Source organism: Delphinus delphis, chromosome 2, assembly GCF_949987515.2.
Source record: "Delphinus delphis chromosome 2, mDelDel1.2, whole genome shotgun sequence".
NCBI lineage: Eukaryota > Metazoa > Chordata > Mammalia > Artiodactyla > Delphinidae > Delphinus > Delphinus delphis.
In genome coordinates this window covers 113,957,188-113,977,723 of record NC_082684.1, presented here as the reverse complement: position 1 = coordinate 113,977,723, position 20,536 = coordinate 113,957,188, and the positions used below count along the sequence as shown (strand labels likewise).

The 20,536-nt window shown below is 37.9% G+C and overlaps 1 protein-coding gene across 1 annotated transcript in view; it reads right to left on the bottom strand.

The window, feature by feature from the left end:
- The window catches only part of MCTP2 (multiple C2 and transmembrane domain containing 2), a 251,663-nt gene that overhangs the window by 87,060 nt on the left and 144,067 nt on the right, over positions 1-20,536 (bottom strand). The window contains exons 13-14 of the mRNA XM_060003640.1: positions 15,446-15,548; positions 13,965-14,067 (exon numbers count right to left, since the gene is read on the bottom strand). Of these exons, the coding sequence (XP_059859623.1) occupies positions 13,965-14,067; positions 15,446-15,548 (206 nt within the window). The remainder of the gene's footprint in view (positions 1-13,964; positions 14,068-15,445; positions 15,549-20,536) is intronic.

The following is a 20,536-nucleotide window of genomic DNA, read 5'->3' as shown; positions in this document are numbered from 1 at the left end:
ATAAGTCACGGGGGGGAAACAGAGCCATTCCACTTTACAAGGGAGAGGTCACCTTCCTTCCCAAAGTCACCCCACCTCTCTCAAATTGAATAGGTTTTAAACAGAAAGATGGTTTTCCTGGCCAGTGGCTAAGAGGAAGGGGGTACCCCATAAAGACCTGGCTTCCTTCCTAAACGGTATCCAAACAGGATTCTGAGCTTCCTCTTTTATCCACTGTCTCACTTAATAAATTGTGGGTGTTAAAGTTGAAAGAAATAAATACAAAAACAGCATATGACAATTTGCCAAGCTGACTTTGGTCCAGTTTAGTTTTGCCTCAACCCATAATCATTGTACTGTTATCTTAAAATTTCCATGATTTCTTAAGGGTTAGGAAGGGCAACAGAAGAACAAGAGGTATCAGTATAAAAAGAAATATTTTATAGTCAAAGAATTTTTTTGTTTTTTTGGGTAAATGATCGTTTCCTCTTTCTCAATGTCCTTGAATTGTGTCAGCAAAGCCCAGAATCCACCTAGGACATTAAAGAAGTTTTTAAAGCTAGAGATATAATTAAGGCTACTCATGTTTGGCACTTTCATATATTATTTTAAAATATATACATTGTAAGTTTAAAAATTTGTAAAAAGATTGAAAAATTATAGGAAATAAAAAAGTCCCTTTGAATGTCCATAAATAACCACAATTCTTTCCCTGAGAAGGAAATTAGATAGGGATTTGGCATATACCCTTTCTAAATTTTTATTGAGAATTTATATTCATAAATATATCCTTGAAGAAAGTATTTTACATTTTTTTGTGTTTCAAACTGTATATATTTTGTAATTTCATTCTGTATGTATCAATAGTATTTGGTAATGTGTCTGTATTAGTATATAGATCAGCCTCATTTCTTTAAACTGCTATGTAAAATTCAAAATCTGAATAAACCACAATTTATGAACCCTTCTATTTATGAATATTTGGTTGATTCCACTTTTCAGTCTGTCCTCTATAAGGAATATCTTTTGGGAAAAGATAAACTGAGAGATAGAGGAAATACACTACTTTGTATTTGGGATATGCTTGGGTTAAGAACAGATCAATGCATTTGAATATTTAGTGTTATAATTAAACACTGAGATAGTAACCAAAGAAACTATTTGTTAAATATTTTCATTTTCCATGGTGTTTATATAATTGAACTTCAAACACATGAATACAGGATAAAAAGTTCGGTAACACCCCAACTTGCCAAACTCCTACATGACAGTATTTATATAATAAATGAAAGCTAAACATATATTTTTCCAGTCAAGAACTATATTTATTTATACTTAACTCTGAAAATTATTTCTAGCATTTTATAATGTTAAAACCTCTATGAAATAGGACAACCAAAGCACAGCTAAAAGAAAACTTAGAGCAAAGAATCTATATATACTTTTGTCTTTAGGTATGAGATAGTCACTTCAATTAAGACTTAAGTTTAATTCTGAGAACTCTATCACCCAAGGCAAATTGTGACAAATGGAAATCTCGAAGTTCAACTGGAGAGTCTTCCTGGGCTGACATCGGAGAGGATTTCATTTCACTCAGATAGAAGGATGAAATAATAGATAATGTCCTTAAGTTTAGTGTTACAAGAAAACTCTTCAAATTGACTTATCACACACCTTTACATACTTGCCTTTCCATAGGTGAGGAGTACAGATATCAGGCAATGATTTGGGGAAGGCATCTCTGCAGGACAGTTATAAAGATTTAACCTAATTAGCAATTAAACTTCCATAATTAGGGAAATGGGCATTTCCATGTTCCTTTACATTATTTTCAGAAACAAAATGATATATCAGAAAGCTAACCATGCTAACCGTGAATTCTTGGTTACATCAGACAGTGAACAAAAGAGCACAGGAAGTCTGTTTCTGAGTAATGATTCAGGATTTCAGAGCCAGAGAACAAGTTACAGAGAAGGTAGTCTGGTTTAGATTTTAATCTGACCTGAAGTTATCTTTAACCTATGCAATTTTTCTCTAAAAGAATTTTAAATCTGCTTACACAAGCTTTAAGCATGGTAAATATGAAGAACTTTTAAAAAGTTTGGTGATAAAACTAATTTTTGAGCCAAAGAGATACTACATTCATTATATTAGAAAACAAAACTTTTTAAATTGGCATATAACAAAGGTTAGTATGTGGGACAGAGAAAAAATATTTTTCTCAGCTGGAACTCTTTTTAAAGAATTCTCATTATTTAAAAAAAAAACAAGAAAAAAAGAGAATTCTCATTATTATGCTTTACTGTTAAGTTTTGATGTGACAAGATATCAACTGATTCAACAGCAAAGTTAATCAGAATCGATATGAAGGAATAAAACCATCAGCTGCTTTAAGGAGAAAAGATACACATTTAACATCAAAATCCAAACTGAAGAGTCATATTGATCCTCCCCAGCCCCCAATTCAACCTTCATGTGAATAAATGGAGAACATTTGGGTGTAAACAAGTGTTATTCTATCAGAAGCTTTTCATTGCATGCAAAAGGGAAAATAATGTGACATAACAATACAGCAGGTGATCCCCACTAATGCACATGCAAGGTGACTCCAACAAAATGTGATGTGATCAGACACATATTCACATGTGATATGTGGCTAGGAGAGAAGAAGAGTAAATATCCTTTACTTGGTAGTGATTCTATTCACATCCCCACTTGGAAACACGCCTGTTACCACCGCAGGAGTTACAAACAGCACGAAGAGATTGAAAAGCCCATAAGGTCACTGTTTGCCCTGACACAGTCAACCACCAGCCAGTAGAGGCAGCACTGAACTCATCACCCCAGCCCTCCACATACAACTCACCTTTCTCTGTGCAAGGCAATCCAACCCACCCATTGCCTGAATCCAAAACCCAGCACTTGAACTTTGGTAAAGGCAGAAAACCCTGCTGTACCCAAAATGTATTATCAACTCCTCTCCCTGAAATAGAAGCTGTCTTTACAAAGTAATATTTACTAATTGTAAGAATGGTGTACAATTTACAAAAATAGCTTAAAAAAAGGAAAAAAAAATGTAACTTTTACAATATTCCATTTTTTAACAAACAGATCTCTAATTTTTAATGTACTTTTATAAATATTTATCTTATGAAAATAGGATCATAGTATATTGGATGAAGTTTGGGACTCCTTAGAGGCAGATGAAGTGAGTTTAAATTCTGGCTCTGCCTCAGAGTGGCTGAGTAACTTTGGATAAGTTACATAACTCCTCTCTTCTTCAGTTTCCTAATCTGTAAAGTGTGAATTAAAAAAAAAAAGGATACATATCTCAGCAGTTGTTGTGAAATAATCAGCAAAAAGCAGTAAGAACAGTGACAAGTACACAGAAATTGCTTATTAAATAACATGATTTTTTCTGTCTTACTTTCATTTATGTACTTTTTAATCACTCGTGTTTTAAACTTAAAAAAAGTATGGGAAACATTCTCCAATGTAAAAATCGATTCTCCATAATTTAGAATGGTTCTTCATCTTAAGAATATTCTATAATTAGCTTAACCAATCTTCCATTGTAACTAAGACTGTTTCCAATTTTTAACAACTGTAAACACCATAGATATCTTTGTGCTTCCATGATGCATTCCTAAAAATAAAGTCTTAGAGGTGGAATTATTGAGTCATATGGTACACCTATTTTTATCGTTTCGGCAAGTATTGCCAATTTGCTCTCCTAAAACGTTGTATTAATTTATACTCCTAGTTCAGTGAATGAGCCTGTCCGTTTCCTTCCAATGTTGCCAACCATAGGAATTTTTATTTAATATACAGCAATTTCATAGGAATAAAATGGCCTCAGGTTGTTTTAATATGTGCTTTTTTTATATTACTAATGAAACTGAACATTTTCTGTCGTATGTTTATTAACAGTGGGCCATGGTAGGACCGTGAAACCAGACAGACTTCACTTTAATTCCCATTTCTGGCGTTTAGCATCTGTGTGACCATGGGTAATTACTGTATCTCTCCAAGCCCCAGCTGCCTCTCTAAAACAGATATCTAGAATATAAATGCTCAGAGATATGTGTCTATTAAATTTTAATCCAAGGTGCCTTATAGGAGGCTGGTAGCAGGTCATGCTCCCTCCAAAAGCATCTGAGAGAGTCCTTTGACTACACTTAATCATCACTGCTCATGAAAAATCTTGACTATATTTCTTAATCTGACTGCTTAAAGTAATTTGGTAATTTAAGCTTCTAAAACAAGGGTGATGAAGATAAGAGCTTACACTTTAAGTGCTTACTGTGTGCTACTGTACTCTTTCTACATTTACCAAACCATTTAAATCCTCACCACAGACCTCCAACACAGGTACTGTGATAATTTTCATTTCATAGAGGAGAAAACAGAAATGTCAAGTAAGGTGTCAAAAGTCACATAGCCAGTTAGTGGAGAAGACTGGGGGCTAACCCAGGTGATCTGGCTCCCTCTTCTGCACTTTAAAAAAATAAATAAATTTATTTATTTGGCTGCATTGGGTCTTCATTGCAGCTCGCGGGCTTTCTCTAGTTGCGGCGAGTGGGGGCTACTCTTCAATGTGGTGTCCGGGCTCTAGGCACACAGAATGTAGCACGCAGGCTCAGCAGTTATGGCGCACGGGCTTAGTTGCTCTGCGGCATGTGGGATCTTCCCGGACCAGGGCTCGAACCCGTGTCCCCTGCATTGGCAGGCAGATTCTTAAGCACTGCACCACCAGGGAAGCCCCCTCTTCTGCATTTTTAACAACCACAATGGTGGTTGAATAAAGCATGAGCCATTCATATGCTTATTAGCTATACAGATTTCTGCCTCCTTGATTTAAATTTTCTGTTAGGTTGAATTGTCTTTTCCATATTGATCAAAAAAAACACTTTTATATTAGTGCTGGCATCTATTTGTTTTATGCTGCAAGTATTTTTTACCAACCTATCCTTTGTCTTTTAATCTTCTATGGAAATTTTTGTTTTCACCATGACATCTTAAATCTTTCTTCCTTTATCATTCCTGTTTTTCAGTTTGTTTATGTAGCACTTCCCATTATTTTAATAGTTTTATTTATGGAACTATAAATAAATAAATATTTATTTTGTTTCAAGCATTTGACCTTTAATTCACCTTGAAATAGTTACTGTGTTTGGTGTAACATGCCGATGCATTTTTCCCTGATGGATAAGCAACCAACTTACCTCAGAATCACTTATATAGTGATCACTTAGTTTATCCTCTCAATGACTTCATGTTTCAAGTTTATCATATATTAAATTTCTCAATTAGTCTTTTTTTCATGTCCTTCAGTACAGTTCAGAAATTCCTCACATAGTTAAGCATTATAGCATTTTTTTGTTTCCTGTTATACTCTTTGATTTTTTTTTAGGTTTTTCAGATTTTTTTTTTAGGTTTTTCTTTAGGTTTTTAAGATTTCTATTGGGTATGGGCACTGGTTTTCATTTTCTTAATTTTGATATTGTTTATACATAACTGACCTTTTTTTATTCTAATACAGTGTCTATTAATTTTCTTTATATTTACAGATATTATCAGCTAGTACTTGCAAATAATGTGTTTCCTTCATTCAAATATCATTTATTTCTCTTACATTTTGCATTGGCTGGATCTGACCTAAAAGGTTTAATTTTAATAGTTAATTCATAAGAATATAAGCTCATTAAATTCTTGCAACAATCCTAGCAGTAGAAACTACTGTTATTTTCATTTTAAAAATGAGGAACTAGAGCAGCTTCCCTGGTGGTCCAGTGATTAAGACTCCAGGCTTCCACTGCAGAGGGTGTGGGTTCCACCCCTGGTCGGGGAAGTTCCACATGCCACGAGGTGTGCCCAAAAAAAAAAAAAAAAATGAGACACTAGAATAACTATCTCTAGTGTTTCAGCAATAAGTCTTAATGTTTGTGATACTTCTGATAGATATCATTCATCATGTTAAGGCACTGCTCATCATTTACTAATTTATTAGACTATTTTTTCATAATCAAGAATGGATGTTAAATTTTATCAAGTACACCTTCTACATCTATTGAGACTGTCAAGGTGTTTTTTTTCTTAACTCAATAATATAAATTACACAATTAGATTTCCTAATGTGTTCAATCTTACTGATGTTCCATGAAAGGTATATAATTTGCTTTTTTTTAAATGTGTTTTTTTTAATATCAGAATTATTTTAGTCTCAGGGAATGATTTCACACATTTTCCATTTTCTTTTATGTTCTCAATAAACTTCAATAACATTTAAGAATTGCCTGTGCAGTTAAGGTTTCAAAACTCATGTTCATTAAATGATTGAAATGTGTTATTTTCTTATTCGGGGGAGGGGAGTATGCAGGGAGAAAAGGGTGGAGTTATTTGATAACTGTTTCTGATATTTCCATCATTAATGATTTTCACTAAACAGTGCATTTAATACCTGATATTCAAGTTCCTCTAATTATATTTTTAAAGATAATTTCCTTGATATTTTTATACATTAATTTCTTCAAATGGGGTACTGTATTATATTTTTAGTTAACTTGGGGAGATTTTTATACCTTTACAATACCTAAGTCTTCCCAAGGTATGTCTCTATATTTATTAACGTTTTCTCTCATACTTAGTAAAATTCAGTTATGTTCTTCATAGCAATCCCCATATTTCTTGTTGTTCACTCATTCTTAATAGCATATGTTTTCCCTTTCTTTCATTAGCCTTGTAAATGGCTTGCCTGTATCACTGGTTTTGGGGGGAACTAATACTTGGATTGATCAAATACACTGTTTAAATACTTTCTATGTAATTGCTCGTTTATTAATCTTCATAAATTTCTTTATAATTTTCTCAGTTTTCTTTATTTTAGTTCATTTTGTTGAGATGTTTAATTGATTTTCAACCTTGTTGTTCAATTATAAAACCATTCACATAACTTCCCTGGTGGTCCAGTGGTTAAGACACTGTGCTTCCACTGCAGGGGGTACAAGTTCGATCCCTGGTCAGGAAACTAAGATCCTACAGGCCCTGTGGTGCAGCCAAAAAAAACTTCCTCTGAATAATACTTTTGGCCCTTACCCATAGTTTTTATATATTGTATTTCATTGTTAGTTTCTAAGAAGTTTATAGTTGCAGTTTTGGTATCTACATTAGCTACCTGAGATTTTTTTTCTACCAAGGGTTTTGATACTTGTTTCATTTTTGTTATTTATTTCTCTGTGCTGTGATCACAGTACAGGTTCTGCCTTTTTGAAATCTATTGAAGCGTTTTGGACCCACAACATAATCAACAATTAAACAAGTTAAGTGGGTATGTGAACAGAATATTTTATGTATTTCTGTGTGTGTCTACCCATACATATGTTGGACAAAGCTTACGGCTGATTCTCTAGTCTAAGAACCACCATTTTAGTTTGTTTAAAATTCACCTGAGAACTTGCTAAAAAAATAAAAACAAAAACAAAAGAGATTCCAGGGTTTCATCATCAGAAATTTAGTAGCTGTGGAATCATGTGCAAGGGCTTTCGCTATTAGCATACGCTTCATGGAACTTGGAATTTCAAAGACTTGGCACTTTAAAACATCACTTCAAAGCTTTGTTTTTTGTTTGATTTTTAAAAGCTAGATAGATAATATATGTTATTTTTCTGCGATTCCAATTTTGTAATTTTTCTGGTGTTTCAAATATTATATATATATGTGTGTATATACATATGCACACACACATTTCCATGGGAAGTCATTCACGTAAAAGTTCCTGTCTTTATAACTTTATTGATAATTAAATTATTCTGTAACTCATAAAATAGCCTCCTCTGTATGTTTCTCACTTACCTTTTATTTACATTGATGTGTTACACTTTTGTTCATCCATTTTAGTGTTGCCATGTTTGAGGTGTCTCATCTAGAAGAAGCACTTAGATTTTACTCTTTCACTCATTATGAGAGGTTTTTCCATTTAATAGAAAAGTTTAACCTATTCAACGTTTACCATCATGCAGGATATGCTCACATTTATACTTTCTATCTTCCCGTTATAGGACAGTAGAGGAATCCCACTAGTCATTCTTCTTTCTCCCTTGGCCTGTCGTAACCAAGTATCATCCACCTTCTACACCAGTTATGGTTCATGATAATTCCAGCATATTCATGGCACCCTTTGCTGGTTTCCAAGGCCAACAGAAAAATGTGCCTTATCTTCCTTTACTTCAATGAACATGTTGGACCAGGATTAGATGAGGAAGAGAGTTGAATGTTTGTGTCCAAAAATCACCATTTTGCCCTGTTAAATTTTGTATTTGGTTATACATCCATAAACATTTATGTAAAGTAAAATAAATATTATATATTTCAATGGCCAAAATTTCAGCATTAACTTAAAAAAATATGATTAAGAATGTCCAGTACAATGTGCAAAATCCATCATAGGTGAGAGTTGGGCAAATACTTAATTGGAAATGCAAATGAAGATGTGCATGGACATTTATTTGGTACAGCAATTATAGAAAATTTATCCCATAAAGCTAATTAAGTGAGGCTGTTATTGGTGCACCTAGTTACCGTGCACTGGCTTCACAGAGAAAGCTAAGGGCTGCATGAAGGCCTGTGCTTCTGATATAAATTCACATATGCATGTTGGCATAGCTTACACAAGAGGACTCAAATTTGTTTCAAAATGTAGGACCTGGGCTTCCCTGGTGGCGCAGTGGTTGAGAGTCCGCCTGCTGATGCAGGGGACACGGGTTCGTGCCCCGGTCCAGGAAGATCCCACATGCCGCGGAGCGGCTAGGCCCATGAGCCATGGCCACTGAGCCTGCGCGTCCAGAGCCTGTGCTCCGCAACAGGAGAGGCCACAACAGTGAGAGGCCCGAGTACCGCAAAAAAAAAAAAAAAAAAAAAAAAAAAAAGTAGGACCTCATCAAATTGAGATGACTTCTCCATAGATAGTAGGAAATAACAACAAACAGATGCTTTTCCTATTTTACAGAAAGCTGATTTTCAAAGTCTTCCAAAATTGACCCATTAGATAATTAATTCTAGGAGGGTAAACACATGTTTAAATAAGAAGAATGAGAAGAACTTAGCCAGATTTTCACCACAAAATCAAGATCATTTAATTGAGAAGAGCAATGAAAAATAAATCTACTGAACTGGATAATTATTAGGAGACAATGTCTATGTTGGGAATGTTTTAAAACTAAAACATTCCTACTGTTTTGCAATGTATATTTACTATATTATTGATTAGAAGATTTTTGGAAGAATGTGGAAATGTACAAATATTAAAAGTTTTCAGGACTTCCCTGGTGGTACAGTGGTTAAGACTCCACACTTCCACTGCAGGGGGCACAGGTTAGATCCCTGGTGGGGGAAGTTCCCTGTGGTGCGGCCAAAGAAAAAATTTTTTTTCAGATTATAATCCAATCCAACTGCAATTTTCTACTGCTTTTAATCATGAGTAAAAAGTTTTGCATATCTATATAATCATTCTAAAAAACTGTTTTTTAAAAAGTTGAACAGAGATGAAATCTATGGAAGGATGGCTCACTGTCCTGTATTTTTTCAATTCTGATGTATATCTGAGCACATGTATACGCTTTGAACAATTCACCACCATTAATAAATATACTGATTTTAGAATACGAATTTTAAGGGAGCCAAGAGTCATCCAATATATTCACCCTGATTAAAAGATATAGTGAATTCAGAACAGGCTCTTTATTTAACAGGCTGAAATGCACTTAGCACATTACCATTTCCAGAGAGTAAAAGTTGAAGTACTTTCAATACTTTACACTTAGACGTTTTAAAATGTAGTTTGCATTTTCTCTGAAAGTGTAAATCAAGTTTTAGTTTATGACTTGATTAAAGAAAACATGTTCTCACAAAAATTACGCACACTCTAAGAAATACAATTTTTGTTTTTAAATACGAAACAAGGTATTATAGGACATTGTTCCATATCCTATAGAGGTAATAGTGAAGCACCAATGAATCCATTTTTATGACTAAAAATATTAAAAAAGCAGGGAAATAAATCCTTTTCCTAAGAGGCATAGAACACAGAATTGAAGGGTTTTCTCTTTGATGCTTTTTTTCTGGAGTTGCAACCAATTCCTCCAGGAAGTCTTCCTCCCCTATAATTGCTTCACACAGGAGCCAAACTTTCTTCCTAGTTAACTGCTCTGTTATATCCATGCCAAAGCCTGCAGATAATCCCCCCTCACAGAACAGGCCCCAAACTCTCTCCACCCCTCCTGAGCTACACTCTCCAGCCTCCCTGTTCACACTGAGAGCTAGGCACCAAGGCTGCTCTTTGCTTCCAGAATGTGGCCTCTCCTTTACCCTGCTGTTCCTCTGCTCATGCTTTCCCCTCTGCTTGGAATGGCCTTCATTCTTCACCTCACCCAGCAGTCCCTATCAACACCATATTCCTTCCTGGCCAGCTCAGACTCCCCACTTTCTAAAGTCTTCCCAAAGTTAAATTCAGCCCTCCCACCTTGCATTTTCCTCTTCCTTTTATAGGGCACCTAATATTTTCGGTCCTCTCACAGGCATCTCCCATGAAATGCAAGTCTTTACTTAACTCTGTATCCCACCTGCCCCCCTGCCCCCCACCTCCACTGCACTGAGCCCAGTGGCTGCAAAAAACAGATCTTGGTTATGGCTTTTGGCACAATATTTACTTAACAGCTACTCACTAGGGCAGCACAGCATCCTCTTAGGATGGCTCTGATATGAGACTGCCTAATTCAAACCCAGCCTCCCCTACTTACCAGCTACAGGTCTTCCTTTGCCTCAGTTTCCTCATTTGTAGATGGTCATAATAATAAAGCATGCCTCATTAGGCTGTCATAGAATTAATGATGGTAAGTGCACAGCACAGGGCTCTAGGTAAGTATTGCTCAATAGACATTAAATAAAGAAAAAACCTAGATCTAAATACATTTTAAAATATACCCTCTAAATCACAAGTTAGAATTATTTTAAAATAATTATAAATATAAACAAAATTTATAAATATAAATACTATAGATATAAGTAATATAACTTTTTTAAAAAATCAAATGATCAATGAAATAACAAACAAAATTTGCCTGTTACAGATACTGAGGGTTATGGCCTTTTTTTCTATCACATTTATATCTACACTTTAGGTAGGGAATCATTTCATTTGGAGAAGGTATGTTGCGGGTGTATCGGGAAGAGCCCACACAGATCTTAACGTAAGATCTGATCACTTTCCCAATCTACTGGTCAAAGCATCAGAGATAAATATGAACTGAAACAGCCATGCTGAACAACAACTACTGAAATGTCTTATTCAGCTCAACATCCCTGGGCCCTCAAAGTCCCTAAGGGGAGACATGGCTCAGGCCACACTGCCTTTACACAGTGGAGACCTTTCAGATCTGGGCTTGTTTCTCCACGTGCTACATTTATATTAGAAACAAGCAGTATAAACCAAATCAAACACTCCCCGGCTAGAAACCTCCCTGTGGTTTCCCATCACCACTAAGAAAGAGCCAAAGTCCTTCTAACTTTCAGGTTGTCAGCGTCCTACAAGGTCCTCTTCCATGCCACCCTATCCCCTATTCTTTCCTATCTCACATTTGCTATTCTCTACTCACTCTATTCCAACCACATTGCTCTGCTATTTTTGGAATTTGACAGTCAAGGCCTGGCCTTGGAACCTTTGAACTTGAAGATTTCCTGCCTGGAAGAGTTTCCCCAGATATCCTCCTGGTTTTCTCCCTTTCCTTACTTACTTAAGTTCTCAGTCAAATGTTCCCTTTCCAGTGAGGTAATCGCTGCCTGAACCACGGAAAACTGCATCCCTTCCCCACACACATCCTCTTGGAGGCCCCTCCCCCTGCTTCATTTTCTACATAGCACTTTTCACCATCTAACCTACTGTGCATTGCTATTTTTTTTTTTTTTTTCTGGTTTGTATATTGCCTCCTGCAATCAAAAGATAAGTTCCAGGAGAGGACATAGCTTCACTGCAATCATTGTTAGAACATTACCACCTAAAACAATTCTTGGCACACACTGAACACTTGATAAATATTTATCAAATGAATGCTTAGATTGTGGGGCAGCTTATCGGCAACCTGAAAAATTAAGGGGGCTAATGGGCTTGCTTGCATTGAAACAAGGTCTTTCACAAATCACTCTATCTTGTATTTTGAAGGATATAGTTTGAAAGCTCTATTAATTTAGGTCAATGGTTCTCCACTCCACCGGGACTGACTCTGCCCCCTTCAGAGCACTGGGCAATGTTGCAAGACATCTTTGGTTACCACAACAGTGATGGGTGGATAGGTGCTACTGGCATCTAGTGGGTAGAGGTCAGGGATGCTGCTAAACTTCATACAGTGCATAGGACAGTCCCCGCAGCAGAGAACGATCCGTCCAACAATGTCAGGAGTGCTGAGGTTGAGAAAACCTAAACCTGATTTAGCCAGAGGTAATTTCTTAGATCTAACTCCACAGCGTATAGCGATTGTACATTCCTTGGGAGGGAGGAAAGAAAGTCAGTCAACTTTTTGGTATTCTAGGAAGACCAAACACACAAAATGTTTACATGCGAAACAGAGGGAGGTTAATAAAGATATGAAGTGGCGTTCACCCAGCAAGGAATCAAATATGCTACTAAGGATTTATCTATAAAACAAGAGGAGAAATGTCCAAAAAAAATAAATGTTAGAGAGAAAGGACACTAAATTCTAATGGAGAGCTTTGGTTCCTTGTCCCTTTAGACCTCTTTAAAATTGTGCGCCATGTTCTTGTTACATGTATGCTTTTAGGAATAACGGACAAAGTTGTAATAAAAAAAAAAGGAGGGACATCCCACATCACCATCTCCTCTCTGAGAGCCGGCGTGGCTTGTTGCTGGTGGCTCAGAACATTCGGCAGCAGCCAGCTCTGCAAGGGAGCAGCTGCTCCACCATGCTCTTCAAGTAACATCAGGGATATGAGAACTTGGGGAGAAATTAACCAAGCAATCAAAAAGATAAGAGATATTGAGAGGTGCAATGTTTCCCCCTCTGTAAACACCATGTGAGCTAGTCTAATCTCATAGATAAATTACAGACTGCTCCAGCCACAAAAATGCACTAAGAGCTTTGGGAAAATAAGTCTTTGGGAAGAAAGAAATAAAGCCTTCCTCACTGATAAACGCCGTTACAACTCTACCACACATTGTATGAATGGTTGGATGAAAAACTGAAATTTTCTCCTCTAGAAGAGTACATTTGGCATAAACATAAATGCCCAATTAATAGGTGAATTCAGATCCCAGCTTTCTACCTTTGCCCATGTAAAGACATTATATGATGCTCTGAATTTTATAGGGTATTTTATTTTCATTCAGCTCTAAGCTCACTCTGACACATTACCTTTTAAGGGGACTACCAAAACAGCACTCTTTTTCCAAGAGAGGCTCTCTGCTTTCTCCCACAAAGTACTTTTGGAGACTAAAAACAAACGGGACTACTAAAAAGACAAACAGAATTTTTGAGAAAATGGTCTTTAGTGGAATTGAGAACAACTATGCAGTTACCAGCAAGTAATCTTTGAAGAAATGGGCAGTAAGGAAGCAATGAAGAAAAACATGGATGTTTTTCATTCACCAATGGAAAATCAGTCATAGATATGTATTCCCTGAAACAAAAGAGAAACTCCTATCTTAAGATGGAAAGACTGAGTGTGGATTGAAAGACCGGTCAAAATGTTTTGGTTGGTTAAATCAATACGCAATTGACACACAGAGAAAATTATGTGACTTTACATCTGAAACTACTGAAAATACTGGAGAAGGATAAGGAATAAAACAGCTGTTTCCTGCTATAGCTGGGAGGATTCCCCCCTGCCCCCAGATTGACAAAGATAAAGCAACTCTAGACCATAGAAACTTGTCAACTGTAAAATGACTCACACACTGTATATTAACGAAGGTAACTTACAGACAGCAAGGGAATGGCAACTTTCCCAAGAAAATCAGGGGGTTTATCTCCATCTTCATCAAACACAGTCACTTCCAAAACATCATGAATATCTTTAACGGGACTGAAACAAGAAACACACCATGCGTTAGATACAAAAACACAAAAGTGAAGTCTGTTCCATGAAGATCTGAAAACACGGTTTCACTAATTAAATCTGTATGTCCTCAGAGTATAAAAGTACCATTTAATTAAATTCCAAAAATTAAATCAAACTGACTATTCCCAAACCTTCCATCAGAGAAGATTCAGACATCCATATGGAAAAAAAAGTCAACTTTTTTACTATGACATTTTCCATGTATATGTGTCCTCAAGGGCAGAACTGTTAAAGAAACAGGATAAAGAAAGAGAACAGGGGACAGAATAAGGAGGACACTGATTTCAAAGTAGCTTCCAAATGAGAAGAACAAAAATCAGATTTACTTTACTTTAAACTAATGAAGAATTCCCAAAAAAAAAAAAAAAAAGGTCAAAATCACTGTTTGCCAAGATCCCTAGAAAGCATCCTATTGTTGAAACACAGAGTACTAAAAGTCTCATGCATATTTACATACTTATAAACAGTTTTTACGTTGACCGGAAGCCAGACATTGGCTACGATGAAACACGGAGCCATGGTCATTGGCAGGGTGTTGACCAAACCAGAGACTTGCATATGGCAATTTGCAAACCTGCTTAGCACAGTTAATCCTCTTCTCATAGATCCTTGGGAAGTTTCTGCTTGGGAACCACCAATTCCATTCAATACGAACTATATTCTTTCAGTTATAAGCACAGACAGAGCATTTTTTCAGTGTTGTGAGGCCAGGGTACCACCATTTCACCCAAATTCAAAAAGGGGACTCCCCTTTGATGGCCAGACGCCTTGGAATCTAAAGCAAACTAGGAATATACCCAGCCTCCTAAATGCCTGAGTCTGAAAAGTGAACATCACTACGGAGCAGGTCATTCAGAGAATCTGGAATATAAGGGGACTTTGGGAGTCCTTGAGGAATTGCAGATAATCTATATGTTCCAAAAGACTCTGGCAGAATACAAGCCTTCAGATATTAAAATAATGTTGTACCATATAAGCTCCTTGAATTAAAGACAGGTCTACATTTGTAATTTCCTTTAACCCAGGAATGAAGTGGTCTGGATTTATGGAAGCTTCCTTCTACTCACAGATTAATTTAGTCACTAAAAGACCTACTTTACAAATGCCTCTCCTATAACACTCCCTTGCAGTTCCAAATGGTCTCTTCTATTATTAACACTATACTCTATAAAATGAAAGCATAAAAGGTTTTCAGAAAAAGAAAAACAATAAACTCACTCTTTGCCCATAAAAATGGACAGAAAGTTCCACTCAAGAGCCCCAGACTGCCCCAAACATATCAGGGATAATTGGTCTCTGAGTTAAAGCTGCTCTTTGATATTCCAGGGGCTAAAGTACTTACAATGTAAAAACTTTGTTCCACTCAGGGTTGAGGTTTTTGTAAATGGTATGTGTCTGAAGTCGGTCATTTCCCAACTCCAACAAGCAAAAGGGATCGCTCTTCCCTGCAAAGAGAACACAGACGTGGGTCAGAGACAAAGGAATCTCCTTGGTCAGAGGCAAGTGAATCTCAAAAGTGACAGAGGCAAAGTGAACAAAAGTCATGCACTTTTTTCCAATTATTATTATTATTTTTTATTTTATATTGCAGTATAGTTGATTTACAATGCTGTTAGTTTCAGGTGTACAGCAAAGTGATTCAGTTATACATATACCTATATCTATTCTTTTTCTGATTCTTTTCCCATTTAGGTTATGACAGAATACTGAGTAGAGTTCCCTGTACTATACAGTAGGTCCTTGTTGATTGTATATTTTATGTATAGTAGTGTGTATATGTTAATCCCAAACTCCTAATTTATCCCTCACCCCACCTTTCCCCTTTGGTAACTGTAAATTTGTTTTCTAAATCTATGAGTCTGTTTCTGTTTTGTAAATAAGTTCATTTGTATCATTTTTTAGATTCCACATATTTTAACAATAAAATTGGGCTTGCTGATAGAGAACAGACTTGTGGTTGCCAAGGGGGAGGGGATGTGAGGGAGGGATGGATTGGGAGTTTGGGGTTAGCAGATGCAAACTATTAGATATAGAATGGATAAACAACAAAGTCCTACTGTATATTCAATACCCTGTGATAAACCATAATGAAAAAGAATATGAAAAAGAATGTGTATATATATATATGTATAACCATCACTTTGCTGTACAGCAGAAATTAACACAGCACTGTAAATCAACTACACTTCAATTAAAAAAAAAATTGTGCTTGTCAAAAGATTGAACGTGAGCCTCTCTTTTTAGCAAGCCGTGTAAGCCCTGTGTGGGAATTGGGGAGGTGGACAGACATATAGGTGTCAGCACACTTATTGGACTGGGACTGACACACAACCCAGATGCAGCCTTGAGAGCAATGGCAACACTGGTTTCACAAGAGCAGGTGTCAATGTGGCATGTTAGAGAGTCCAAGTTTGTGTTTTGTTTCAAAACAGAAGCACATCTCTCTTTCCTTCCTAAATTCTCTTTGAGCCAATATAATTTTTTTTTCTTGTTTTGGCCACATTGTGTCTTAGCTGCGGCACGCGGGGTCTTCGTTGAGGCATGCGGGATCTTCTGTTGCGGCACGCAGGCTCTTCGCTGTGGCACGCGGGCTTCTCTCTAGTTGCGGTGTGCGGGTTTTCTCCCTCTAGTCACGGCGCACAGGCTCTTTGCTGTGGCCCACGGGCTTCTCTCTAGTTGTGGTGTGCGGGTTTTCTCCCTCTAGTTGTGGCACTCAGGCTCCAGAGTGCACGGGCTCTATAGTTTGCAGCACACGGGCTCTCTCGTTGAGCCACCCGAGCTCAGTAGTTGTGGCGCGCGGGCTTAGTTGCCTCGCGGCATATGGGATCCTAGTTCCCCGACCAGGGATCGAACCCACATCCCCTGTATTGGAAGGCGGCTTCTTTACCACTGGACCACCAGGGAAGGCCCTGAATGGATATAATTACTCGTCTACAACTGGAAGTCTATGATAACTTACATGTTTCTACGAGGTGATAAGAGAAATGAGAAAAAGTGTAACCATGGCTGTTTAGGAGTTAAAACTCTGCTCTGGAGTGAGTGGCCACACACACATATGATCTTATATATTTAGTAAATGGTGAGAATACACATGGGACATTTTTGGTGCTCAGACACATGTAGAAGTCTAATTTCATCAGGTTAAGTTCAAAGTTTTTATCTTAAAAGATAATGAAGCTTAACCTTTACTTCTCCCATCTCACCTCCTCTTCTTCCACCCTACCTCACACAGCCTCCAAAAGAAAAAAAAAAAAAGATTAAAAAATCCTGAATCCAAAGGGGCACACAGAAAGCTACCGCATAAGAAGTCTCTCCCCTTCTGTTGGGATTGGCAGAGGGATCCAGAGTTGAAACCGTCAGGGTCTTTAACGTTCGCAGGACATGAACACACGGCCTACCTCTGCGCACACTGGCACTTTACAAAGTGGTGTGTACTAAATTAATTGGGAGCAAAAGGACAGACATGCCTCCAACAAATGGCCAAGGAATCCCAGACCAGGGCCTAACTCAGACAGTGCTCAGGCCACTTGACCTACTGGCCTACCATTCAGGTCACTGAACCTACATCTAATTCACTTAATAACCGGGAGCTCTGAAGTACTGCAAGTCATTAGAGAGACACATGTGCAGGAGCCAGCATGAAGATGATATTTCAAAAAAGGAAGAAAAGAAGAGCAGCTGCATGGCTAAGAGTCAGTGTTAAACAGGAGATTCCATTCAGCTGACTAGTGGCCTGGACACTTAGATGCCTGGCCAAAGCTTTTAAGTCAAGGCTATTATCTCAGTGGCCAGCAGACAGTGATCGAGCCATGGACACAGATGAATGTGTTGGGGTCGTCACTTACAAATAATGGAAATGATCCCTGTCTAAATTTAGCAGAAAAGGAATTTATTAAAATAATAGCAAGCAGCTCTCAGGATCAGACCACAGATTGGAGAATCAGGCTGGAAAAATCACTGGAGACCAAAGAATGCTGAGGCACAGAATCTCAGTCAATCTCTCACCCCAGGAAAAGTCTGGCATGGCCTCTGCTTCCCAGGAAAACTGGCCCCACCGACACTTCCGACCCCAGCCCCTAAATGTAGCTGCTTCTAATATGAATTCTCCACTCCCGCTTCTTTGCCTCACTTGATGTAGATGTAAAGGGATCGCCCCTGCCTAGCAAATCCTCGTGCCCTAACTTCCAGGGCTCAGAAAGGGAGTACATATTGGCTTTCCACCACATGAAAGTGGCTCTGAGCCCTTCCCCAAAACATTCGATGAGAAGCACCCCAAACCTAGAAGGGGTTTCAGATGTTGGGCAGCCCAAATGAAACACACACACAAATCCATCTGCATCTGTAAAGAGTCTTGCTTCTTTAAGACATTTTACTCAGTCATCAAAAAGTGAAAAAATGCCATTTGCAGCAACATGGATGGACCTAGAGATTATCATACTAAGTGAACTGAGTCAGACAGAGAAAGACAAATATCACATGATATCACTTACTTACGGAATCTAAAAAAAAAAAGGATACATTTTGTAATTTTTTTTCTAGTTGTGGCCTTTTCTTTTCTGCCTAGATAAATTCCTTTAGCATTTGTTGTAAAGCTGGTTCAAAAGAATTGGATACAAATGAACTTATTTGCCACATATAAATAGACTCACCGACATAGAAAACTTCGGTTACTTACACGGTTACCAAAGGGGATGGAGGTGGGGAGATAAATTCTAAAGTTGGGATTAACACACTACTATATAAAACAGATAAACAACAGGGACCTACTGGATAGCACAGGAACTATATTCCATAGCTCATAATAACCTATAATGGAAAAGAATCTGATTCATGTGTGTATAACTGAATCACTCCGCTGTGCGCTTGAAACTAACTCAACACTATATTCACTACACTTCAATTTTTTTAAAAAGGCAGTGTACGTCTGGGACTGTGTTTCACGGGGCACAGGGTAGGGGTTGGGTGACAGTGCAAAAGGTCATGACATCTCTCAAGTAACATGAAAAGAACATGAACATGAAAGAACACACATGTTCTCATCCTCAACCCAAGATGAAACCACTACTTAACCGTTTGTCAGACTGTTGGGAGGTGTCAGGGCTGCTCCTCCAGAGACACTGACATGCCATCCCACCAGCACTTGCTCGGGGGGGACCGTCTGACACTTGTAATGAAAGCCCGGGGGCTCCTCCACAGGAACGTGGAGAGGGTCCGGGCCTGTGCCTGCACAGGTGGGCTGAGCCCTGCCTACCCCACCCCTCTCCAGCACACTCTTCCGCTATCCCAGCTAATAAGGAACAGCCTTCCTTCCAGGAACTGGGAACTTCAGTTGTGTGTCTCCAAGGAACACACTGCGCCGACTCTCTGAAGATAATTCCGTCAAAGCTCATTAAAATGCTGCATTTATTAATATTACAGTATAAACAGGCAGAGAGGAGGAAGAAGAAGCGAAGACATTAACACATTTATAGAGTAATGTATATACACTTTAGGATTGATTTCTTGCCCTTCAAAGATTCCAGATAGACAGGGACTTTCAAAAAAAATTTAAATAATGAGTATTTTTATTCAATCATGATAAAACGATCCCCCATCACAAATGTTTCCCAAGAGTGCCAAGCAAACAGTACCAGACAAAGTGACATATATACACTTGGGTCTGCACTTTTACTCTTTGCTCCACCTGTTTTTACAGGTAAAACATCTAGATGACCTCTTCTACATCCAGATGCCGTGTCACCTTGACACGGCTACACCACTGGTGATTCCGATTCACAGTGGGGTGGTGTTTCAGCGCCTTGCTCTCAATAGCCTTTGCTATTTTTGAACAGCACGTTAAAATTCATTTGTATTCCTTGAATGGCAAGTGGAGGTTCCTCGCTTAAATAATTTTACCTTTATATTAGTTACAGAAGTTGAATGACAAGCAATAAAAGTATTTTAGAGGTCAAATCATTCATCCAACAAATATTTATTAAGCGCCCATTCTGCTCTTGGCACTGAACCAGGCCGGCCCCAATGTACACAGACCACCAAGTCATTACCTTCAAGGAACTCTCATAATAATTATGCTTTTCAGCAAATGTCACCTTTCCAGTGAAAACTTCGCTCACACCCTCTGCCAGAGGGCTAAGCTGTTCCCCTCTGTGATCTCCAACTGTATATTTTCCTTGCCCCTTTTCCACTGCACACCTGTACATCTCTGTTCTGTATTTAGCCCTGTATTTCATTGAAGGGGCCCATTGCAGGCACAACCAAGGTATGCGTGCCCCTCTCATGCCTTGTGAAGAGTGTCCTGGCCCAGTGACAGAAGGCAGCAGGGGACTTTGGGCTCTGCTGATGGGTGTTGGCTGGAGAGAGCCAGGCTCCTCCCACTCTGTGCAAAAAACGGTGCTTCATGCTGGTTCTCCTTTAATCTTCACGTCTACTCTAT